The sequence below is a fragment of the Myxocyprinus asiaticus genome, chromosome 3 (assembly GCF_019703515.2).
Source record: "Myxocyprinus asiaticus isolate MX2 ecotype Aquarium Trade chromosome 3, UBuf_Myxa_2, whole genome shotgun sequence".
Lineage (NCBI taxonomy): Eukaryota > Metazoa > Chordata > Actinopteri > Cypriniformes > Catostomidae > Myxocyprinus > Myxocyprinus asiaticus.
The window spans coordinates 16,797,518-16,824,335 of record NC_059346.1 but is presented as its reverse complement, the minus strand read 5'-3'; the positions used below and the strand labels follow the sequence as shown (position 1 = coordinate 16,824,335).

Genomic DNA, 26,818 nt, shown 5'->3' with positions numbered 1-26,818 from the left:
CCTTGCATTGGTGCCTTTAAATGCCTCCTAGGTAGGCAGATCACTAGGATTGTGAGCAGAGCCACACTCTTACTTTTGGGAACAGGAAACTTGCTACAGGAACATAATTTCCTGCAGATTCTTTCTCTCTCATGCTCCTGTGGTACCTTTGATTGGTGCGTCAGGTCTTGACTGTTCTTTCCTCCATGCTGGGACGAAGACTGTGATGTCTTTGTGGCCTTTCTCCAGGAACCAATCCACAGCCAGTTGGATGCCCAGACATGAGAACACCTCTTTGTTTCCATGGCTACAAAATAATATTACCAACATCAAATTACACAGATGCACTCACACTCGTTCACTCAATGATTGGACATTACACAATACTAAGAGCATTTTAAAACAGGAACGTCAAGATAATTTCACAAAAAACACACTGTAACAACTAAAGTTTCAGATGAAAACAACAATAGTGAGAGGATTTGTTTTGTCTCCCTAGTTCAAAGCTTTCCTGCAACTGTGACTAAGCCTCTCATCTTTGAGGTATCAGTCCAGAGCAGAGTTACAATAGTTTTGATTGAAATTTCAGCAGTTTAGCTTTTTTAAATTTTGTATTTTAGTTTTCAATTTGTTTAGTATAAGTTAGTTTTAATAATGCATAAACAAGTTTTTAATTCATTTGTATTTTTGGAAGATTTTTTTTTTTGTTTTTTTTAGTATTTATTTAGTTTCAATATTAGTTTTAGTTTTGTCACTTATACAATTTCCATTGCATTTCCAGCCATTTGTGTTTACAGGATAAAGATTTTTAGAGATAACTTTATACCGATAACGCTAACAAAAAAAAAAAAGAGGCTATTTTCAGCTAATAAAGTATTTTTGAGCTAGGCATAACTAGAAAAATACTACCAACAATGTACTCTTTAGCCACTTTGCCACAATCAGACCGAACGGTTCTCGATGCGAAACCGTGCCAATCAGGGCCAGTTGGCACGGTTGTGGTTTCTTTTCCCACTGTGGTGCTGAGACAATGGGATTAGAATGTACCTAACAAATACGTCAGTTGGTGATGGTGTCAGAGGTAAACATTTGAGTGAGTGCGCTATGGAGGATGATCACATACAGTATTACCATGCTCAGGACAGTTTGGCCCGATGGTGGAATAAATGTGCCATTGCTGCTACTTTTAGCAGTAAATTCTAACTACCATAACTCTGGCATCTCTGGGGCATTAATTATTCAGCAACATGTACTGTATCTACGATGATCTAGTGTCAGCCTCACATGGTTTTACGAAGGTTCATGGAAATATAATCTCTGAAATATATTCTAGAGTTTGTTTGTGTCTAATGTAGATAATTTCTTTCATGTTCTATTCATGTCAATATTTCACAGGGACTGCTGCACCATTACTTGCATGAGTTGCCACATTGCTGCATGGTGTTTTATAATTGTGGTGTTGTTGATTTCAGATTAACTCAACCTTAATGCTACAATATGGTAACTTTTGGCCCTCTAGCAGTTAAAAAATAAAACTGCATGCATCTTGCGGAAGAACATTGTTTTGGTAATGACGCAAGTTGTGCTTCGGCTCTGCTCCTCTACACGGATGAATGTGGTTCGAGGCACCGGTGTACACATGGATACAGGACATCTTATTGAATGGACAAATCAATACCGAAAGAAAGGAAAAGACGGATATCCAAAAACATGTCATCTGAGCAGATAAGTGCCATATCTTATGCTGTTGTTTTGATTTGTTGGAAACATTGATGTTTTGAAATAAATGACGTTACAAAATTAGGCAGCGTTCGTTAACATTAGACATAACGATTGCTAGTCTTTTTATAACTGCATGATATTCTGGCCAAATAGACCACGGCAGTACCTAATTTATAGATTGTCATTTTTACCAACCAGTGGTCAACATCATTTCAAGACTCACATGTCCTTGGCAAGCCTAGGACTAAAGGATTTATTTATATACATTATTGCCATTATAAAGAAAAATACACATGCGTGCAAGCAAGTGAAAAGTTCTGCACCGATTACAGTATAATTATTGTATTTCACTACACACACACAGACGTGTGTGTGATTACACTAGGGATGTGCGAGACTAGTCGACTAGTCGACTAAACAGTTCTGATGCTGCTAGTCAACACTGGAATTATTAGTCGGTTAATATTCCCCCCATTAAACTGATCATCATTTTTACACATTTACGTTTGGCTTTATATTTTTACAGAGGCTGCACTTAAATTACTGTCATATTAATGTTACATATTTTAAATAGAATTAATAATACAAATATTATTTAAAAAAGAGGATATCTGGAGCAGATACAGAGTTTAAATTCACCACAGGCTGCGCGTGCTTCTTCCCTCTCTCACTCACGGTGCGCGCAGGAAAATGTCCTCTCGCTAGACAAGCAAACTCAGCAAAGTAGTAATGAAATCACTTCGGTGGTGTGGGAATCGGCTTTCCAAACATTTGAAAGTCCCTATGGATGTTTTCACATTTGAGCCTTCTTTAAATCTGTGCATGCTTGTACTTTGTCCGCTGAGCAGGCTTTTTCAAGCGCAAGATAGCCGCCTCAGGTGAGCCAAGTCCCGTCTTTCACCAGACCATGTCGACAGGGTTAATTTTGCTCATCCAAAAAATTATGCTTTTGAGTAAGTAGCCTAGAAAATAACTGTTTCAGAGTAGGTATGCCATTTTTTAATCTGCTGATTAAGAAGGCTATTTTCAACAAGGTGCCGACTGCTTAACGTGTTAAACTATCTTTTATTCTGTGTGCACGTCATGTTTAGAATACATTAGGTTTATTGTAGGATACATCACAGGCCTATTTTTCCTATCCTATAGCTACTTTTTTTTTTTTTTTTTTTTTTTTTTTTAACATCGTAACTGTTATTGGTTGACGTTCTTTACCGAACAGCTGTCATATTAGATCAATGGCTAATGCATGACTGCACGTCGTGAAATACGTGCAACTTTTCAGTGCATTTTTTTCTCTCTCATGGATTTGGCTTAGTCTACCTGTTAATTATTTTCAACAATGGTGATTTCCATTTAGAACAGGCTTATAATGGTTGTTCCATTGATCCTGCACTATTCATTCAATTGTTTTCAATAAAAATGTCTGTTAAATATTCGCTAAGGTTGATTCAGTGAATGCGTGCCATGTTGTATATTTAATGTACAATGATCATAATTCAAGACGAGCATGTCGCAGATAAATGCCCCTTTTCAGTGGAATTTAGCATCGGATTTGGAATAGATTAAGTATTTTAAATGGGTCACATAAACACTTTTTTTTTTTTTACTGTTTTCTGAAGGTTGGATTCTCTTTAGACTAGTCGACTAGTCGGTTACAAAACTTCCATTTAAACGACAGTCAAATTAGTCATAGTGCACATCCCTAGATTACACAACTATACATAAACCATGTCAATTAAATATCTTACCTGTTGAGTAAGAAAAAAGCCATCTCTGGGTCGCTTTTAAATCCTTTCAGATCTCAGAGTTGTCGCCACCTCTGAAAAGCCAAGCCGATATTGATTTGGGTTTTATTACGAACTGTCGCTTTCCCTTTTTGCTTGTAGACTCTGCTCTGTTCTGGGTTTCTTTGTTTTTACAACCGGTGATTCCCCGGAGGTTTGCCATTTTGAATAATCCATGGTAAACTTTTCTCGTTAGTTGTGACAAAATTTCAGCTTCACGTTACTCCCACACCATTCACGCACTACAATAGCAGGAGTTCATTTTCTCTGTGTACGGATATGGTGTCAACACGCACAGGCAAATGACATATGCAATTTCCCGCGAAATCCGTCCTGACAGCTCAATATAAATCATTATTTTAGGTTTATTGGGTAAAGACATGGTTTGGAAGATGGATTTTTGTTGCACTCTCTCATAAATAACATTTTTTTTATTTTTATTTTTTTTATTGGAAGACAAGATGGTAACATTTACATGTGACAAATTTGTAGTTGATGGTTCATTAATAACATTTTGTTATTTAAAAAAAAAACATAGTGTAGCTTTAAATGCCACACAAAAAATTAACTTTGGTTGGATATTTTAATACATGTTGATTAGATGGCCCCTTCCTGTCTAATTTTGTTGGGTTTTATTTAGCAGGAATATACCAATGGTCCAATTAATTAAATCAGACCATCCTGAATTGGTTATACATATTCAAACACTTACAGTCTTTTTCTCCATAATTCTATTTCATAGTTCATAGTTTCAGTTTAGTTTTCTTTTTTTCACAGACTTTTATTTTAGTTGACGAAAATATATTTTCAGTTTTCGCTAACGATAAAACCCTTGGTCTGTATACACAGTACTGTACAAAAGTTTTAGGCACCTAAGATCTTTCACAAAAACATTTGTCTTAAGATGGTTATTTACGTACATCTTCAGCTTTGGTGTGTCAATAGGAAATATACATTTTAGACTAGGGCTGGGCGATTAATCGAATTTTATTTTCAATTACAATTTTGGCTTACAACGATTTTGAAAACAAAATAATCAAGATAAAATTATTATTGTGCCGCATTCAGTTTCACAATGAAACACCAAGGCATTATATCTTTAAAGCATCCTTTATAAAAGTTCAAATAATAAGGAAATGGGTTATGAAAATAATCTCCGAAACTGGCATTTCTCTGTGCGGTTCAGTGCCGCACCTATGAGTTGCGTGAAATGACCGGGGAAGAGATTGAATCTTCTCCCGGCTGATGCAAACTCTGGCGCAGGGACGCTCGTCACTCGCATGTGTTTGCTGCAGCTAGATTATAATGTAGTGAATCATAATATATGTGTCACGTTCACTGTGTGTATTTTATCATTAAGAAAATTGGCGATACACAGCTCTATTAAGAGAACGTTTGTTTTTTGTGAGTTAAAAATGGATCGAAGTGAACATAAAGGTTAGAGAGTGTAGTCTTAGCCCATTATACACTGAAACAAAATACGTTTTTGATTAGTCTTTTTTTTTTGCTTGTTTTCCACAATAATATCTAAAACTCCTTTAAAACAAGGTACATTCAATTTAGGAGCTATACAAAAATGTTATCGGAGAATGCTGAATACAATATTTAATCAGGGCTCAACATTAACCCTAGTCCTGGACAAGTGGATTTTTGAAGGGGCAAGTGAAAGAGAATTTTACCTGCCTGACCGGACAAGCAGACTGATTAAAGCATTATTTGTGATAGCCTAGGCCTGTGTCACTCATTAGAAAATTCTGCTGTTGAAAGTAATCCAGAGCACATAATTTTATAATTCGCTATCGATCTAGTAACAGCTGCACCCTGTTTGATTGACAGGCGGCATATGTGTGTGTGCTGAACATGCGTGTTCCGAAAATGTTCACGCTAATGCGCACCTGAACAGTCAAAAACATTCAAAATTCTGCCAAAATGCCCGTCTTGGTGAGGTATTCATGTAAACACAGAGAGTGATGTCTAAAGTGATCGTAAACAGCGGAGAAAAAAAGGATACGGATTTGTATTAAAATGTCGGACTTGTAAGTATAAATGTAAGCTAATAGACCTGCTGCTGTCTAGTGTGTATTATAATAATCAAACAACCATAACAAGAAAACAAGAAAACACTCTCTGCTCTTGACTGAATTACTTTAGTAGCTTTAAAAAGTATTAATGTATTATAATCATACAGTGAAGACCAGTAGAAGTTTTATGTTGCATTTCATTCTGAATGTTTACTTGAATACTTGATAGCCTACTGCTGTTAAAAACGTTTAAAGCTATTTAAAAAGCACTGAATTTTCTTAATTTGTATTTTTTGTTGTATTATTTTTAATCTATTTCTATTCATTGCTGTTTTTTATCATTTTATTACTTACTGTTTACTAGTCTTGAATAATTACTTAAGAACTTCAAACCATTCTTCCATAATTAACATATTAGTTAGTGTTATTATTTGTTGTGGTTTTGAAGCTGGTATTGAGAATCATCAAATTTCACTACCGACTACTGAGATTTTGGTGTTGTGATAATGTATATCCTTTATTGTACATGGTAGATCTTGCTGCAATAACATGATGAAAAAGTAGATCTCATTCCATAGAAGTGCGAGCACCCCTGCTGTTAATGGTGGCGATGGAGGCTTTCCTTTATTTGACTACCATACATAACATCAAATATTTATCATATGACAATAGCCTCCTCCCCTACCCAGTGCAGTTTACATTTCAAGTTCAAGGAAATCCACTGTTAACAAGACGTTTTTTATTTTATTTTATTTTTTTAAGTTCAATAAATGCATGGTTTCCAAAGCCAATGAGAAATCAGTTAAAATAATCATGATCTCAATATTGACCAAAATAATCATGATTATGATTTTTGCCATAATCAAGCAGCCCTATTTTAGACTCCCAAACATTCCTTTTGCAAATAGAATAGAAGAATAAGGAGCCCTGCAACAGATGGCATTGCCCCCACAGAGACCCCCACTTAACATCGAGTCAGTCTGAGATTACATGAAGAGACAGAAGCAACTGAGACAGCCTAAATAGACAGAAGAACTGTGGTGAATTCTCCACGAAGCTTGGAACATCCTATCTGCCAACAACCAAGATAAACTGTGTCCAGGTGCACCTAGGAGAATTGGTGCTGTTTTGAAGGCAAAGGTGGTCACACCAAATATTGATTTACCTTTTTTATGTTTACTGGACTTAGAATGATGTTAATTGATAAATGAAATTCTTTTTGAAGACATCCTCACTATGCAACATTTTTCACAAGTGCCTTAAACTTTTGCACAGTACTGTAATTTAAGCAGATACAGAAATTGTATACTTGTGAACAAATGCTCCTCATTAGTATTTACCTCATGGCAACATTTGATCCATCAATAACGATTGGTCGGAGGTTGTCGTATGTGTCTGGTGTGTCTTCCTCCAGCGATGCCTCAGGGCTTACGGCTTCTTTGGCTCCTACTGCCCGTGGCGCTAAATTGGCAGAACCCACTGCTCCCTGGCTCTCTGGTTCCCCTTTATTCCCCAGCCGCACCAGCTCAGCTAATACGTCATTGATTAGCGCACTGGGCCCCAGTTTACTCAGCACAGACTCCACCTGCTCTCCAGAGTAGCCCAGTTTCAGAGCAAAGTCCATTTTGGTTTGGTAATCTCGTTCGCTTGTTTGTCGTATGGGTGCCTGGGATGCAGAAGTGGGTGGAGCAAGTGAGGCCGTCCTCTGAGAGGGGTCAGTGTGTGATAGGTCGGCACGTGGGTCATCTGCACGTAACTCCTGTAAGGTGCTGCTTTGGCTGAAGCTAGGTTGGTCCAAACAGGGTGACCGGCACAGCTGGCGGTGGGGTTTGGTCACAATAAGCGGCTCTCGTCTCCTTCCTGTTGCTCCTTCGCCTGGGCCTGCTGCACCAACACCTCCTCCGGAACTCCCGCTTCTTGACCGCGCCTCTCCTTCACTCTCTGAACTGCTCCCCTCTTCCCCAGCTTCTTCGTCATCCTCCTCCTCATCCTCTGGAGAGTCGTGGCCAGCAGCGGCAGGCAAGGGCTGAGGGTCACGGCAGCTGCGGTGCTCCATCTTGAGGCGCTGCAGCATAGCGCATGCAGCCGTTACCTGCGCATGACCTCCCTGAAGCTCCAGTGCATGGTCCCTCACCTGCACCACGGCGCAGCTCTCATACTCAATAGCTGCATGTAGGGCATGCAGACGCCGCTGCAGCCAGAGAGTCAAACGCTCACGGTGCTTATGAACAGGACTGATCAGGGACACAATGTACTCCTGAGATAAAGAGAGAGAAAAAAGATGGATAGATAATAATTTCAGATCATTCCTGATCTAACTTTCAGAGACAGAACTGTTATGTCAGTTCTGTCATTGAGTATGTGGGTGAGAGAAAGAAAAAATATCTGTGAGAAAAAGGTTCAAACACACTGATCACTGATTGTGACACAAAGCATGCTGGGACACCCTGCTCTTCTCACATGTAATTGGCTGAACAGGACACACTGGACCCTGACTGGTGACAACACTAAAAAAATAATCTTACAAGCCAAAATGCTCCTGAAATTCAAAGTAAATAATGCAGTACTTTGTGATCAGTAATCATCTTGAAATGATCTATAGCTTGAAATGACATACTGAGTTCTAAATTACAGTATTATAGTTGGACGGGGCAGTACAGGCACTAAATGTACCTTACTAAGTAGTAGACTAAGTAGTTCCTAAGTAGTTTTCTGTTAATATCATACATAATACTGTTCTATCTTAACCTCCTAAGACCCGAGCATAACTGCTGTGTGCATTTTCCATTTCCTTTTTGATTTGTAACTAGTAGCACCTAATAAACAAACCATACATTTATTTATTTTTCTAGAGCAAATAGTTTCCCTAAAAATTAATGTCCACATATGTGGACAGCGAGACTACGTTGTGAAATTTTAAATAAAACTAAGCTCTAGAGAGTCTGATTTTTTTCATCAAATTGTTTATTATTTTCCAAGGAGTGTTGGTTTTTCATGTTTTTGAGACTTTACAGACATTACAGCTGATTTGCTGTAAAGCTGAATAAACAATTCTTATTCTAAGTAATGTCCAGCATCATCCAATCAATTTATTTTAACCATGTTAAAATAAAATGTAGCATTATAAAATTCTGAATCTATGAACTGAGTACCATTGTCCCATGTCTGTCAAACATGTTGAGTGGTCCAAACATCATCTGCAGCCTGAAACTGAACTTTTGGTCGGAGTTTAGGATTAAATGCACTTCATAAAAAGCTCCAGTGTGTGTGAGACACTACTCTTTACAACAAAATAGGTTTCAATGAAAAAACGTATGGGGGCCTGGGTAGCTCAACGAGTATTTACGCTGACTACCACCCCTGGAGTCGCGAGTTCAAATCCAGGGTGTGCTGAGTGACTTCAGTCAGGTCTCCTAAGCAACCAAATTGGCCCAGTTGCTAGGGAGGGTAGAGTCACATGGGGTAACCTAGTGGTTCTCACTCTCAATGGGGCACATGGTAAGTTGTGCGTGGATCGCGGAGAGTAGCATGAGCCGCCACATGCAGAGTCACTCTGCGGTGTCATGCACAACTAGCCATGTGATAAGATGCACGGGTTGACGGTCTCAGAAGCAGAGGCAACTGAGACTTGTCCTCCACCACCCGGATTAAGGTGAGTAACCGTGCCACCACAAGGACCTACTAAGTAGTGGAAATTGGGCATTCCAAATTGGGAGAAAAGGGAATACAATAAAAAAATTTAAAAAAAGATATTTCTTACTAGAGGCACTTTAGTTGGCACTGCATCCGTAAGAGCGCTTCATGGAAATCGGCGGCATGCTGTTGTGTCTGTATGCTTTGCATATATAGCGAAGCTATAGCAAACGTCCGTGCATGTTAAACAAGGTTAAAGAAGACATCCTGAGCTTTTCTGTGACTAAATTTTTGGGATATAGCCAATATGATGCTATTAATTACAGATACTGATACATCAGATACATCAGTATCAGCCAATAAAAGCAATTATCTGTACTATCGGGCATCGGCCGATTGTTTAAAAACAGCCGATGATCAGGGTCAGTTGTTTCCTGTCAAAAGGGAGAGAAAAAACACGCTGGACAATTAGTCTACTCCTGCAGTGTGTGAAAGAAAATGTCTCTTGCATGAATACTTTGAATTGGGTGACAATGAGAGCAGAGTTGCAATTTGTCAGCTTTGCACTGTTAAGATTTTACTAGGTGGAACTACCGTTAAAACTTTTAACATAACTATTTTGATTACTCACTTTAAAGCTCGACACAGCAAGGAATGATGAGTTTGTTAAAGCTAAAGCGGAGGGTGTTTCATCATTCAGAATTCAGTTAATGTAAAATCATTAAAAAAATATTATATTAAGAAATATTACTAATTTAAATTTAATGTAAGCCTAACAGAAGGCTATTCAGAATTCCGTTAATGTTAATGTGAGTTAATAATGTGCTTTTTGTTTCAGTGTTTTGTATATAACTGAGACCAGTTGCTCTGAAACATGGACAACATAGAGACATAGAGACATAGAGAATAAAGTTATGTTTAAAATTTCTATCGAAGTTGTGTAATTTAATATCAGAGATTTAAAACAAGATTGCTTAAAAAAGCAGAACCACCAAACTATCGGAATCAGTATCTGTAGATGTTGTTCTAAATAATTGTAAATCGGTATCAGCACACATATTTTGTATCGGTGCATCCCTACTATTATACATTAGTGTTTCTTGCACTGCTTTTCAGCAGTGGTGCTCCGTAGCTACTGATTCTCCAGTGCCACGGCAAAAGAATGTTTTCTTGTACCCAAGTTGTGAGCTTGCAGTCTGAATTGAATAAGATAAGATAAAAAAGAGTGCATGCCAGGAAATAACGCAAAAGCATCACGTCTTTCTATTGCACTGTATAGGGCTGAATGATCCATCGAAAAAAATTCTATTTAATTCTGTTTTGAGCACACATGAGGCAGTTCTGTGGTCGCTCCACAAATTTCATCTCATGTACAAAATAACAGATTTGTTAGTTCGATTCAGTTTGGTAACGTGCGCTGAGTGTGTTATATTTACAGCACTCTAAATTCACTTTTATTGGCCACTACAAGTTACTATACAAATCTAAAACAACCCTATGACACCAGGTTTTTGTGGACAGAAGAGGAGATGAGAGCATTTCACATTATTTGGAATGAGGCGCTCATTTAAAGGCTATTGTTAGTGACTTTACACAGAATGTTCCAGCATCTTTTTTTACAAAATAAAGGTTCAAGGGTTTAACCAGATCCCATAGCAATGCCATGTACAAGTTAAGAAAATATTAAAGAAATATTACTTGTGTAATAATAATATTAATATAGTGATTATTAGTTATAATAATACAATTGTAATATATTTCTGTAATTTATTAATGTACTAATAATAACTATTATTATTATTATTCAGTATTTATCAGTATTATATTGCAATTATAAAAATTATGAGGGAAAAGTGGCCTATTACAAAGTGCACAATCTGATGAATTCTCGACTAATAGAACTCACTGAATCAGTGTTGTTCAGTGTTCATATTATTAGTACATTAAGAAATTAATTTTGCAGTAAATTTGTTGTTATTAAATACATTTAAACATTAAAATGTTACTAATATATAATATAAATATTATAAATAATAAACTATATAAATCCTATAATACATTATAAAATAGTTACCAATTTTCTCTAAGAATTATATTATTATTGGGGGGAGGGCAAGAGCTGAATTCTGAGCTAAACACTGTTATAAAGTATACTAATGATGTAATGCTATAAGAATATAATAAGTATATGTAAAAAGAATAAAATATTATGATATATTAAGATAATTTATTATTTTTGAATCTTTTTCATGTTTTATATACATGAAAGACTACAATAATAAAAAAAATAAAAAAAAGCTCATTCCCATTCCATTTTTGCAGGGGCTGCGGAGATCAGCACTGACCCTTTTTTTTTTTTTTTTGCCCCATATGCTTTTGCTATGCAGAAGTCTTAGGCACATTAGATGTTTCACAAAAATATTTGTCTTAAGATGGTTATTTTATATCTTCTGCTTTAGTGTATTAATATAAATATAAATTTTATATTTTAAAACATTCCTTTTGCAAAAAGAAAAGAATATAATTAAAACAAGGGGTCCTGCAACAGATAGTATGGCCCCACAGAGCCGGATCTCAACATCTTCGAGTCAGTCAGGATTACATGAAGAGACAGAAGCATTCGAGACATATTGAGGCATATGGTGGTCACGGCAAATATTGAGTTAGTTTTCTTTATGTTTACTGCACGATGTATGTCACATAGTTACTTGATAAATAAAAATTACTCATGGCATTATTTTTGAAAACATCCTTACTATACAACATTTTTTACAACTACCTAAAACTTTTTCGCAGTACTGTAAGTATCTCAGAGGTGAGCATATTCTTAGAAGATAATCGCCATGATGCACATGCCCTTTTGTCAAAAACTGACCTTTGGATTGTATGTGTTTTGAGTCATGGCAAATACCTATTAATATATCTATATACTGTATAGGACAGAGATGAAACACAACTGGATTGGTCTGGCTGATTTTGCAGCAAGGTGCTGCTAGGAAAGCTCACATTAAGAACAGCAGGTCAAATCTTTTCGATAACGTTATTAATTTAAATACAACAAAAAGGGAACATACTTTAGGTGGGGTTATGTTTGAGGGAAGTGATACTTTGGCAAATTATCTATGTTAAAAGCAAAAACAAAGACATACTCTGATGATCTCTGTTTAGGAGACATTTTCTTAACCCTTGAATTTCACATCAGTACCAACAGCTAGCGGAGATAAAGGCAAATGGACACTGTAACAGTTTACCAAATTATAGCAAAACCCACATGCTAATTTACAAACCAGCATGCACTTGTCCATCCATAAAATAATGTAAGTGTGCAATTTAAATTCTTGAATATCTGCTTCTATATATGAGAACATTCTCCAGTCCTTAAAGGAATAGTTCACCCATATATGAACCTTCTGTCATCATTTCCTCACCCTCATGTTATTCTGAACCTTAAATTACTTCTTCCGTAGAAACACAAAAGGAGCAGTCACAATGGCTACGTTTACATGTGCACTAATACTCTGATTAATGCAATAATCAGAGTATAAGGAATAATTAGATTAAGATGTTTACATGATTTGAGCAAACCTCTTCAATCCTGTTTTCATGCATATTGCCAATACTCTGATTATTTGCTGAGAAATGTGATGTTTTAATGCTTTTTTATAAAATCATTTTACATAAAACATCTTGTTGCAAATATGTATCTTTAAATATTTGGCATACGGAAAATTAGTCAGTTTGTGAGTGTTTTTGAACGATTTATTAAAAGAACCAGTTTATAAGAGTCATTTTTTACTACACTTGATGCACTGTCTCGTTTGATTCACTAAAAAGAACCAGTTTATAAGAGTCAATTTTGACTACACTGGATGCACTGTCTGTTTTGATTCACTAAAAAGAATTGTTCATAAGAGACATTTGTTTGTGAATCGGAATACACGCGCTGGATGCTGTTGTGTTCCGCCCACGTGGACAAACTCATTTGAAAGACGTGTTTCCTTGCCATTATTTTGCGGTATATGGTCTTTTTATCTCACCAAAATTCAGTTCAGACTGCAACCGGACATTCACAGCTCGGGAAAATCTTCTTTTTTTTTTTTTTCTGCGGCGGGGGAGCAATACGTGAAGCCAAGAAGTGCAGCTTCTTCTGTTTCGTGATGTTTTCGAACCTGTGCTTGAGTGTAACATCATCCGTCTGCAGCACTGGCGCAGACGCACTTTGGTCAGACTGGAAGAAATGCGATTAAAGCGTTTGCATGCCAGTATAAAGTGATTAAAATAGGAGTACTCCACATATCTTACTGTGATTATCATTACTCTGATAACTAGCATAATCGCAATATCATAATTGCAGTATTCTGTTTACATGAGCAACAGTTTAATCGCAGTATTGCCTTAATCGCATTGTAATCGCATTATGAGGGTGCATGTAAACGTTGCCAATGTTAGCTTCAGTCAACTTTCACTTTCATTGTATGTAAAAAAAAATTATAAATAAATAAAGGTACAATGAAAGTGAAGTGTGACTCAGGCTAACGTACTGCCTAACATCTCCTTTTGTGTTTCACAGAAAAAAGAAAGTCTTACAGGTTCGTAACAATGAGGGTGAGTAAATGACAGCAGAATTTTCATTTTTAAGTGAACTATCCCTTTAAAGGCTGATTACTGCACATCTCCTATAATAATTCAACCCTGTTTCAATTAAACGTACTTCTCTAAGGCTTTTTTAATCCCACAACTAGTATTAAAGACAAGTAATTCACTTCGATCAAGGTTGATATTTAGGGTTTAGTGTTTGCAAAGTGAGTGAGTTTAGTCAAGTGTGAGAGCATGTGAATTTGTGTGAGTGCGCATGTCTGTTTATTTTTGTGTGGGGTGAGAGGGATGTGTATGTGTAGGTTGAGAGCGTGTGTGTGTGTGTGTGTGTGTGTAGACAGAAAACCGATAGCACCATCCAGCTACGAGAGGCTCCTCTACGCTCATGACACCGGTTGCCTAGCAACGCAGCCCTGTCATCAGCTAACTGCTTTTTAGCAGTCACGACTAACACAACGCAGTGTTCACTGGGAAAGCCTGGAACACACACTTACATGCACACAAACACACAGCACACATATTATATTTAAACTGTTTAAAACCATACAGTGCTTTATCTGCAAAGCTGGAACGCACATATAAACAACCACACATGGCTGCTCCACTAATATAGCCTACTCCTACATGCACTGCATTGGAGCTTTCCTTACAGATGCCATTGAGAGAGAGAGAGAGACAGAGATAAACAGCAGGAGTCTGAGTGTTATTGGTGTTTGTCTGCATTAGAGACATCAAAGTGGAAATAACATCACTTTAATATGACAGTATACACAATCTTTCCAGCTCTCTCTCCCTCTGCAGATGTGCGGTATTGAAGAGTTTCCTCCCCAGCGTGACATAGCTACTGCTCTGAGTCGTGACGCTGACTACAGCAGCATATTCCCCTGGGCACTGAACTGCATCGTCTACACTTGCAAGCAATGGGACCGGGCTGGGTATCACATCTTTAACAACAGTTCTCAGATCGGCTGCACTGCACAATAAGTGTTAACGGTTCCCCCATAGCAGACTGAGAAACTGTTCTGAGATCAGATGCACCACTAACTTAAATAAGGATTAAACTTAAATTAAATGCAGAGTGAAAAATTTACTTTACCATTAAAGGGCAATATCTGCCCTCCCTGCATCTGATTCTAATGGACATTTTTACCTTTATGAGGGCAATTTTTTACTTCTACACAATACTGATGATACACAATACTGTGTGTCATCCTTTCAGGTTAAATCCTTCACTTTAACCAGATCATTAACATTTACAAGGGAAAAAATAAAATAAAAATAGGCCTAGAATAGAAGATTAAGAACTATATCAGATGTTACACACACACACACACACACACACAAAACAATTATAGGAATTTATTATGAGGGCATTTTATGCCCCAACATTTTAAATTTTGAGGGCATTTAGGTCACTTTCAGTGGCTTTTTTGCCCCGAGCCCCTTTTAATATCTGACCCAGATTAAATGTATACTGCATTAGTTTAAAGGGATAATTCGCCCAAAAATGAATATTCTGTCATTATTCACACCCTCATATTGTTCCAAATCTGTATGGCTAACTTTATTCCACAGAGCACAAAAGGAGATTTTTTTTTTCTCCATACAATGAAAGTGAATGGTGACTGAGACTGTCTTAGAGCTGATCAGGTTGTAGTCCAAAAACCCATTCGCCATGGGTTCCCTCTGGATTTTCGAATGGGTTTTTATAATGGGGGTTTTTCAACTTATGAGTAAAATAAGCTCTGTGGTAAACATTACTTGGCGATACGTGGAAGTTTTGTTCTATAACATAAACTACACACATTCATACCTCAAACATGAATTTTGAAGCAGTATTGAATTACAAACTTAAAAAAAAATAAAAAATAAAAAAAAGACTGGCTTCAAAATTCATGTTTGAGGTATGAATGTGTATAATTTATGTTGTAGAACAAAACATCCACTTATCGTCAAGTAATGTTTACCACAGACCTTATTTAACTCATAAGTTGAAAACCCCCATTATAAAAACCATAGGAAAATCCAAAGGGAACGCATGGCGAATTAGCCTTCCGGGTTTGCCTACAAATTAACGTCACGGCTGAACAGCTATATTGTGCTTAAAATCTCCTTTTGTGTTACATTGAAAAAAGAAAGTCATACAGGTTTGAAACAACATGAGGTGTGGTAAATGTTGACAGAAGTTTCATTATTGGGTGAACTATCACTTTAGGACATGTCTGACGTTAATTTACACTCACACAGTAAATTACTTGTTCAGTTTTAAAACTGATCTGGGAACTGCTGCTGAGTGGGTGGGAGAGGTCTGTGTGCATGGTGCACATGAAAACAAAAGCAAGAAAGCTGGTTTGAGCCCACTCCACTGTACGAAAGAGTGAGAGAGCAGAGGTTGCATACAATCAGCCTTTGCGGGGGTAAGACATCATATAAAACATAAAGGAGTTAGTCAACTAACACAGGAAGGGTCCATACTCTGTCATGCTAAACACTTCTCTGACTGCAGGGAGACAACTGCAGCATAGATGGCCATCTCATGGTCAAAGAAGAGGCCCTTCACGTGGTGAAAGCTTTTAGTGAGCTGAACACGACCACAATGTTCCAGTTTTTTTAAACACACAGGTCATATCTCAAAATGAATGTCCTAAAAAAAATCACACATCACACTGTGACGCAAACATCCAGCAGCAAAAGAGCAGAAGTATACTCAAAAGACACACCATAAACAAGCTAAACAACAGAATCCTTCCTCCTTTTAAAAGCCTCCCTCCTTCTCCTTTTCTTCCCTCGCTCTTCCCCTTTCATTTCTGCCTTGTTTTTCTTCTCTTTTTCCCTTCTCTTCTCCTCACCTCCTCCACAACACAGGCTTACAATCAGCAAGGCCACCATGCACTCTCAAGCACACACACACACACACACACACACACAGGTTTATGCTGGTTTGTCTCATAGCAACAAGTGTAGTGAATCTCTTTGCTGGAGCTCATAGCTAGATGAAGCTCATTTAAGGCCCACGGTGCAGCTCCGAGCTCAGGTCCTCAGTCTGAAGACATAGTGGTGGTGGGCAGCATCTTCTGATGCAGTAACAAAGTAGTCAGACACAGACACAAACACACTAAGTTTCACAGAGATTCATTTGCTCTGATCAGAATCTGCATTTCCTGAGACACTTTTAACACACTTTTGATAAAACAAAGTGGGATGCTGCAGCAACTTCAGACCAATGCTATGCTAATGTATGTTAGTGCTTCAGATAAAGGCTTTGCAAAGTATGTTGAACAAGTGCATCTCTGATAGGACCATCCAACTGGTTTGAATCTGTTCGCACCTTGTATGGCGACTTAAATTCTAGTGCAACATTTCAGCTCGAGGATCATGCACGTGTTGTGCCACAAGTATTGCACCTGCTGCTGGTGGGTAGTGATTTCAGTGGATAAAGAGTAAATGAAATGCTTAGTGTTAAATATCACCTGCTCAGAGTGGGAAATACACCAACTTTATAACGATTCTCAATTGTGTGTTTGTGTGAGAGAGAGTGTTTGTGTGTCGCGCGCTGCCTGTCAAACTGCACTCTCTGTAAATCTCTATAAAACGTGAGTCGTGAGCATCATTTGTCCTCGTGATTTAATAGATCAACTCGCCGCTCGCACGAACATACCCATGGCGTGTATTTTACAGAATCACACTGACTCTAAAGTTCTTGTTTGGCGCCATGAAAGAACAAACAACATTCGGAATGTTATGAAAATAAACAGCTTGCATGGCGATGTAGCTACTGTGAGTTGGCTGGTCGGTCGTGTTCCGTCAGCTCTCCTGCGACACTCACTCACACATACTCACTTTAGCTTTAATGCAATCTTCTTCCTTGCCGTCCTCAATGTTAACGATGATACTGGAGCTTGCGTTGGGGCTGTCGCAGCTGGACTCGGCGGTGCTGCAGCTCACTCTGACCCGGAAAACCCGCTGAATGTGCGGGATGTAGCGCTGGAGCGCAGGGCCTGCACCGGCGAGCGCTGCGAGCTCCAAAATCATTTATCAGACGGATAAATAAGCGATCACGACGCGCTCCGGAACACTTGCACACATTCGCCCTGCGTCCTGCTTCATGGGTGGAGCAGGGGGTAAAGAAAGAGAGTCACAGGAGGATGGAAGTTTGTCTACGGCCGAGCATAACGGCAACCGTACGGGACGCGCTACATAAGCATCTATCATCCATCTCCATCCCTCCTTCTCCTCTCGCCCGCCTTCTCTCCCTCCCTCCCTCCCTACAGGGGCCCCGACTGCACCCACCGCCTGCGCTTCGGCAACACGTCGGACGCCCCCTGTCGCTGCGCTCGGACGGGCAGAGCCGCAGAAAGTGCGTGTTTGCTGCCTTCGTCGTTGAGCTTCAGAACACGTGGGTGTACGGGACTCCGGTAATGCAGTAACCGAGGGTTAAAAATACATCGGACACGCTTTGCGTTAGCATGAATACATGCCTGCGTTTCAGAATATAACCGGCAGACTCTCAATATTGTTGTTTAGACGGTTTTTGATAGTGGCTGCTGTTTTGGTATTCTCAATAATGAAATATCAGCCTGTGAACTCTATCAGAATATAATAAACGTGTAATAAACATGTCACGAGCGTTTGTTATTTAGCACACTGTCCCTTTAAATGTCGCGGTGGCTTGTGGGGAACGTAGTCCGCGTTGTGTTGCTGTTGTCCACAGCTGGTTAGCATCTCCATTGTCTTTCTTATGTGACGGATATCCGTAACCCTTCTTATCCTCCTTTTAATTCCGACAAAAGTCTTACAGGTTCATTGTCCACCATGGCAGAGGAGCAGGAGATAATGTGCAAGCTAGAAAACATCAAAGAAATACGGTAAGAAAGGCTGAGATTGATCCTAAAGCGGAGAACGCTTGCCTGTGCTCAACATCTGGCTGATTCTGCTTTGATCACACAAAACCGGCATATTTTCCATTATTCATCCATTTTTATCAACAATCCACCAATCTGCATGTATGGTGCAAATAAGAGATTCTCTTTGGGCAGGTGCTTCGTGTCGGTTTTGTTGCTAAAGCACGGCGCATAAAGCGTTAAAAACACGCACCTTTGAACTGAAAACATCTCAACCCAAATCTGCATGAGCTACCTTTTCTGATAAAGTCTTTGATCACACCGTTATTTTAGAGTAGATAAGTGTGAAAAAGCATGCTGTTGTAGTTAGGTGCGAAACTGAAGTGCAAACGGTTCGTTTCCTGCAGAACAGTAATAACACGTTAATAGATCGCTTATAAAGCCCTTAAACACACATACGACCGTCTGGTTTAGTTTTGATGCATGTGGCTAGAGTCTTTTCTATATTTTAAATTTGCTTATTGATATTATGCTTGAAATCAACTATAATCAGAGGTATGCAATCATAATCATATATTCACATTCATGTATTCAGTTCTATATTAATTTCATAATATCATTGTGTGCCTTTACATTCATGTTACCAGATGTACTCCTTATGTGTCCAAACTCTGTATTTCTTCATTTATACATTCGTGCTAGGAGATGCATCCCTTATGTGTTCTTGTATATGTGTTTATGTTACTTTATGACCCGTTGAGGTTTCAGAGCTGGAGCAAGAGAGCTTAGTTTATAGTTATTATTGTTCCAAGTAATGTACGGAGGAGGTTCTACAAACACAGGATATGTCTAAGACACCCGTGTTCGTATCTTGCTGAGATCAGGAAATTTACGAGTACTTGGCAAAGATATAAGTACGAGCTATTCTGCAGTCTATTCCTTCCCACAACCGCAGTTTTCGCACTTGAATAAGTCAAAACAATATGACCTGACACCTTGAATTACAACATAACCTCATGCAGAACTCTCTGTGCCTAAAAAGGAAGTGTTTTCTGGCACAGTCAAGAGGGTATAAAGACCTTAACGAATCTTTGGGGGTCAGACTAACATCTCTGCTCTCTAGTTCTTCGCATCTGATCTCCAACTTTGAGGCCTCATCTCGACTCATTCTTTACTTTAACTTTTCTCATTTACTTACTTAGTTCATTAGGCAAAGACAAGACTTTGTGTTGTTAGGTTTATTCCAAGACTTAGTCCTTGGATATATCCTTAAGATATATCTACTTAACCTTTATAATCAAACATTTATTTTCTGTATTATCGCATTTATTCAGTATTCAATATAATCATTTTTATTCATTTATCAATTTTTACAAATTAAAGTTGTCATTCCTTCAACAAATCATCTGATTTATCGAAGTCATTTCCATCTGCTGGATCTCGCTGCATCAAGTGTTAATGTACATATTTATATATTTGATCAATAAAAATCATATGTACCCTATCACAATTCTTGATTCTATTGTCATATGATTGCACATTGTATTGTCATATGTTGTTATGCACTGCCAGGTTGTTGAATCAGTGTTTTGTGTGGTTGTGCAGGAATAAGACACTTCAGATGGAGAAGATCAAATCTCGACTGAGGAGTGAATTTGAATCTCTTGAATCGGAAGAAAAGCACCTGAGAGAGTATAAACAGGAAATGGATCTTTTGCTGCAGGAGAAAATGGCTCATGTAGAGGAGCTGCGTCTCATACATGCTGATATTAATGTGGTAAATAGGGAAAAATCACATCTATCTATCTAGCTATCTATCTATCTATCTATCTATCTATCTACACTAACTATGACTTACTGTGTGCATACATAGTAAATATATGTGTACTGCTTCATCATTTTGTGTCATTTTGACCCAAAAACAAATTTTAAGTTGTATTATCTATAGTAACTATAGAGAGAAGGTGTACACTTTCTAATTATGTTTCTGCTGTTGTTGAGATACAGTATAATCATTTAAATGTGTTAATATTTACTTTAGTGTAAAAAGGCATACACCACAAAATGTGTCTCTGGGACAGAGTGAGTCATAATGATGGAGCAGGTCACATATATTAAAATATGTATATTGTACTCAATGTAGAGAGTGTGCCAGTGTTAAAAGTGTTAGTTCCACTGATCTTAATGGAATAGTTCTCCCAAAAATGAAAATTCTCTCATCATTTACTCTACCTCATGCCATCCTAGATGTGTATGACATTTTTTCTTCTGCAAAACACAAAAAAATATATTTAGAATAATATATCAGCTCTGTAGGTCCATAAGTGAATGGTGACTAAACCTTTGAAACTCCAAAAAGCACATAAAGGCAACATAAAATAATCCGTAAGACTCCAGTGGTTTAAGTCTTCTTAAGCGATCAAATTGGTTTTGGGTGAGAACAGATCAAAATGTAACTTAATTTTTTCCTGTACATTTTGCCATTGCACTTTTTTAGGCACACTCATTCAAGCTCTATTACACTTCCTAGTGCTTGACGCATGCGCAGAGCGCTAGATGGTGCTAGGAAGTGTAATCAAGCTTGAAATCATGACCTCCATGGAGACTGCAGATGTCAAAATTTATAGTAAAAAAGGAGTTACATTTTGGTCTGTTCTAACCCAAAATCGATTAGATCACTTCAGAATACATGGATTAAACCACTGGAGCATTATGGATTGCTTTTATGCTGTCTCGGCGTACTTTTTGGAGGTTCAAAGTTTTGGTCACCATTCACTTGCATTGTATGAACCTACAGAGCTGAGATTTTTTGTCTAAAAATGTTTGTTTGTGTTCAGCATAAGAAAGAAGGTCACATACATCTGGGAAGGCATGAGGGTGAGTAAATGATGAAAGAATTTTAATTTTTGGGTAAACTAGTCCTTTAAATATGGATCTAATATAAAGTAGATATAATATAGATCGGTGGAGAGTTTACTCAAAAAGGAAAATTCTTTCAGCATTTACTCACCCTAACTGGGTTGTTCTAAGCCTGAATGACTTTCTTGCTTCCACGGAACACAAAAGGAGATGTTATGCAGAATTGTAGGGACTGACAGCCTTAAACACCATTCACTTTCATTATATTAAAAAAGATGCAATGAAAGTGAATAGTGACTGAGGCTAACATTTTGCCATGGAAGAAAGAAAGTAATTTGTAACAGCTTTAGGGTGAGTAAATGATGACAGAATTGTCATTTTTGGTTGAACTACGCCTTTAAGGGTCTTATCCGGTAACCTCTGTGTTACCCGGTCAGATTCGTAACCATTAGGCAACCACGATTGTGATTTTTTAGAGTGGCTGTTTTTCTTTCACCAGATGGAAAACACTATCAAACAGTCCGAGAGTGACTTAAACAAACTGCTGGAGTCGACCAGACGTCTCCACGATGAATACAAGCCTTTGAAAGAACACGTGGATGCCCTGAGAATGACCCTTGGCTTGCAGAGACTCCCCGACCTCAGCCAGGAGGAGGAGAAACTTTCACTGGAGTTAGTAACACTTTTCCTATGTTAGTGTGTGTGTGTATGTGTGTGTGAGAGAGAGAGTGTGTGTTTAACTGGGGAAAATCCTCAAAATGAATCATCAGTCATACAGTGCAGTGTAGGAGTGTGTGTTTGTGACAGTGTAATTCTTAAAGCTGAGTCAGAGAATTGTGTGGAGGAAACAGAGAGTGTGTGTGTATAAAAGCATTAGTAAGAAGGCACAATTGCTTACTATTTGTTTCTGAATGTGTATGTGTTTTATTAGTTTTTTCTAACTCTCCTTTCAGTTACTTTGAAAAGCAAAAGGCTGAATGGCAGACAGAACCTCAGGAGCCACCTATCCCTGAATCCCTTGCTGCAGCCGCAGCTGCAGCACAACAGCTTCAAGCTGCACGGAAACAGGACGCCAGGCAGACAGCGACATTCCGCCAACAGCCTCCACCCATGAAGGTACTTTAAACTTACACATACTTTTACTTTACTGCATCACTAACTGTGGGGGTTTTGAGACACAGCTGTGTATGTGAGGAATCACGCCTCATCTACTTAGATGTACACATGTAGCTGTGTAACACACAGTCAGCTCTTTTAACAGTGTTTGCACAACCTTTAACAAGAACTAGTATAAGAGAAATGTGGCTCTGCTAATACTATACATAAACACATGCTTTATTAATGTCAGTCTTGTAATGAGTACCCCATAATTGGTGAGGTGTATGAAATGACTTCTCTAATTTCACTGTGAAAAAGAAGATTGACTCTTAATAGAGAATGTTGTCAGTTCGTAAGTATTTAATGACTCAAAACTGAGATATAAGCATTTTGGTCATGTATGTGCTTATTGAGGAAACACATTAAAAAGTGATACAGAAATGTATATATATATATATATATATATATATATATAGTGTTGGTGTATGAATATGTATAGTATAAAGTAAAATCAACAGTATGTTGATTTAGTTTCTTGTCTGTTTCCAGGCATGTTTGTCTTGCCACCAGCAGATTCATCGGAATGCCCCGATCTGTCCTCTCTGCAAAGCCAAAAGTCGCTCACGCAACCCCAAAAAACCCAAGAGAAAACCTGACGAGTAACGCGCACACACACATATAGCTCCAAAAAAAAAAAAAAAAAAAAGCTTGAGGAATAACACAAACACAACCTACAAACTCAAACATAACACACACTTACACTCTCTTGCATGCACAATTCCAAACACCCATTTACACCCGGACAGGGATATCAATTTATAAACACACACCTTCACATACATGACTGCATATTTACACATACACACATTGTCCTGAAGGAATGGACCATCTCCAGTCTGATCAATTGACCTCACATAGTGATACTCATCCTGTAGTTAATCCGTCTTCCTGCTTCAGTGAACATAAGGTCTCAATCAGTAGCTCTTTGTCATCTCTCCATTTAATGGCTGTTTAAAAGTTTTTATATTAGGTTGTCATTTCATTGCCATTTTTGATATGTGATACCTTGGTATTGTGTGTGTACTGTGTCTGTATTTAGTCTGTAGTGGAAATGGATGCTGGTTTAGAAATATTGAAGTGTACCATTCTGTGTGGGGTTTAATTATAGTGCTTTAGATTCAACTAAATTCTCTGAAATGGCTTTAGTCAAGAGAGCAGTTTGTATGTTATTCAGTTAATGCTTAAACTGATCTTAATAATATTTTTATTAATAATGTTATGATTTTAATATTTTATGATGCCTTTTAATGTTTTTCCTCATGATCAAAGTGCAAATAGTTTTTGTTGTATTATGTAACTATTGCCTGTTCCAGACACACAACAGTATTCTAGAATGATCAATTGCGAAATTCTGGAACACAAGTTGAATGGGAGTTCTACAGCTTAAGTTTTGGTTGAATCATATTTCAATTTGTGTGATGGTGCAGTTTACTTTGTGTCACATAGATGAATGATCTGGAATTTAAACAAAAGAGTATTAAGAGCTTGTTAGATTCTTTAGTGTTGAATCATTTGGTTATTTCTCATCTTATCTGAGATTCAGTTTTTTAATAATTAAAATCTGTGAAACTAATAAAAACTGTGATCTGAGTGATTTAATCTCTCTATCTTTTTCTCTCCCTGACACTCTGTCTGTGGTTGACTTTAAATTTATCTGGAATTTGCCCTTTCACCCATGACCCTAACAATGCAATACTTATTCTACTTAACTTTTTCTAATCTCTTTACCAGAGTGTGGATCTACATTCTTTTTGCACTGCACAGTCAATCCTGAAGGGGGCGATATTAAAGGCCCAAACATACTTCATGCAAGTACGTGAACGCAGATGAACCTTGCTATGCAAGCTCGATTCCACGCACCGTTGCGTAGTGAAATGTGTCAGTTCTCAATTCATAACCCAACGCAAGTACGCGCTGCATTCTCTGTGTTGCCGCAAGGGGCAAGGGGACAGTTTTCAGTCAACAACTGTCATGGTGGAGCAGCAATTTGAGGAGAGTCTTGCCGAACAAGTTAGATTATACAAACATATTTACAAACCCTCGTCTCCTCTCCATTTGAATAAAACAGTGATAACGACACTGTAAAGAGAAAATGGAAACAACTACGGGACTGATTTGTCAGAGCCAGGAAGAAATAGAAAGGTGTCCGCAGCGGAGATGCCGCAACTAGCTATGGATATCCAGTCATTTTGGACATGTTGGGATGGCTTTTTGACTGCATAAAACATTATATCACCGGTAAAACATAATGAGTGGGCTGCTCCAGTTGTGCTCATCATAAAGAAAGATTCAACTATTCGCTTATTCGGGGATTACAAGGTAACGGTTAATCAAGCGGCCAATACGTAAATCTATCCTTTGCCGCAGATTGAGGAAGTCCTAGTCACTCTTAGTGGAGGGAAGTTATTTTCCAAGGTTGATTTAGCTGCAGCATATCGGCAGGTTTTACTGGATGACGATTCCAAGAAATTTACAACTATCAACACACATAAGGGCTAATATGTGTATAATTGGCTAGCTTTTGGAATTAGTTCAGCTCCTTCCATTTTCCAACAGATTATGGAAAATTTTATGAAAGACCTGGATGTGATCGTATATTTGGATGATCTGTTAATCATGGGCAGAGATGAACAGGAACATCTGACATACCTTTCCAAAGTCTTACAGTGCCTACCAGAATCGGGACTGAGAGTGAATAAATCTAAATGTGAGTGGGGACAAACACGAATTGAATACTTGGGTCATGTGATAGATGGAAAGGGAGAGTATCCTACGAAGGATAAATTGAGAGCTATACAAGAGGCACCAGCACCTTCAAATGTGAAGGAACTTTGAGCTTTCCTTGGTTTAGTAAATTATTATGGATGCTTTGTACCACACTAGAGTACAGTGTTAGTGCACTATGATCCACATCTGCCCTAACTCTTGCATGTGATGCTTCAGCCTATGGAATTGGCGCTGTGCTTCAGCATACGATGCCAAATGATTAAGAACTCCCCATTGCATGTGCTTCACGTACTCTGTCCCCATCCGAAAAATAGAATTTGCAGATCGAGAAACAAGCCTTGAGTCTGATATACGGAGTAAAAAAAATTCCATCAGTATCTGTGGGGCAGGCAGTTTAATTTGATGGCGGATCATAGACCCTTAGTGACCTTGTTTGGCGAGCATAAGTGCCTTCCAACTATGGCAGCTGCCCATATTCAGCGGTGGGCCATTATTTTGAAAGTTTATGACTATTGCATAATTTATTGCAAGTCCAAAAACCATGGAAATGCAGATGGCTTGTCACATATTCCTTTGCCCGAAGTCACAGATGCAGGAACTGAAGCAATATCAGCTCATATTCACATTTTTCTGTATAACCATCTAAAAGAAACTCCTCTTAATGCAAGACAGGTTGCCCGAGTGATGAGAACAGACCGTGAACTTTCTAGAGTTTTTTGTTATATTATGGAAGGATGGCCGAGTGAGGTGTCAGAGGAATTAAAAGTGTATCATTCAAAGAGAGATAAATTATTAGTGGGAAACGGGGTGTGTGTTATGGGGCACAAGAGTGGTCATTCCACTGAAGTTCAGAAGAGCAGTGCTGCAAAAAATTCACTCAGGCCATCTTGGCATTGTTAAAACGAAAGCTTTAGCTCGTAAATATGTGTGGTGGTCAAAAATGGACATGGATGTGGAGAAAGTTTGCAAGGAGTGCAAACCTTGCCAAAAGGAACAGCGGATGCCAAGTCAAGTTCCTCTTCATCCGTGGGAATTCCCGGGTGAGTGTTTGAAAGGTTGCATATAGACTTTGCCGGACCATTTCTTAACAATATGTTTATGATTTTGGTTGATGCTCATTCCAAGTGGTTAGAAGTTTTTTGCATGTCCCAAATTACTTCCCAAGGGACGATTACTAGATTTAAGAGACTGTTTTCTGCATATGGATTACCCAAACAAATAGTGACTGACAATACAACCACATTCACCTCTGATGATTTTCAGATATTTGTAAAGCAGAATGGTATCCTGCATACAACCAGCACACCTAGACATTTAAAATTGGTATGAAAAGATTGACCAATGAAAAGATGTGTATTGATGATAAAATTTATTTATTTTTATTGCGCTATCGTATAACATCCAACAGTACCACAGGTCAGTCAACAGCTGATTTATTCAAGAAAAGACACATTTGTACCAGGCTGGATTTTCTTAAACCTAATATTCATTCAGTGTT

General features: G+C 38.1%; 2 protein-coding genes across 3 annotated transcripts in view; one reads left to right on the top strand and one right to left on the bottom strand.

Annotated features, from left to right (window-relative positions):
- The window catches only part of LOC127419558 (probable ribonuclease ZC3H12B), a 33,376-nt gene extending 15,344 nt beyond the window's left edge, over positions 1 to 18,032 (bottom strand). For both annotated transcript variants that reach the window (XM_051661065.1, XM_051661074.1), the window contains exons 1-3: positions 17,576 to 18,032; positions 6,847 to 7,763; positions 147 to 286 (exon numbers count right to left, since the gene is read on the bottom strand). In XM_051661065.1, coding sequence (XP_051517025.1) covers positions 147 to 286; positions 6,847 to 7,763; positions 17,576 to 17,767 — 1,249 coding nt within the window. In that variant the 5' untranslated portion in view covers positions 17,768 to 18,032. The remainder of the gene's footprint in view (positions 1 to 146; positions 287 to 6,846; positions 7,764 to 17,575) is intronic.
- Positions 18,033 to 18,230: 198 nt separating this feature from the next.
- Positions 18,231 to 24,190, top strand: LOC127419860 (zinc finger C4H2 domain-containing protein). Its single transcript, XM_051661633.1, has 5 exons — positions 18,231 to 18,600; positions 20,182 to 20,353; positions 21,935 to 22,107; positions 22,389 to 22,551; positions 23,083 to 24,190. Exons 1-5 carry the CDS (start codon positions 18,548 to 18,550, stop codon positions 23,194 to 23,196), a joined length of 675 nt encoding a protein of 224 aa, XP_051517593.1. The 5' UTR covers positions 18,231 to 18,547; the 3' UTR covers positions 23,197 to 24,190.
- The last annotated feature ends 2,628 nt before the right edge of the window (positions 24,191 to 26,818 follow it).

Excerpts from the sequence above, each read along its gene's own strand:
- LOC127419860 (XM_051661633.1), top strand. The coding sequence starts at position 18,548 with ATGGCAGAGGAGCAGGAGATAATGTGCAAGCTAGAAAACATCAAAGAA. Across the intron at positions 20,354-21,934 it reads TACATGCTGATATTAATGTG|ATGGAAAACACTATCAAACA; the intron begins GTAAATAGGGAA and ends TTCTTTCACCAG. Across the intron at positions 22,108-22,388 it reads GAGGAGAAACTTTCACTGGA|TTACTTTGAAAAGCAAAAGG; the intron begins GTTAGTAACACT and ends CTCTCCTTTCAG.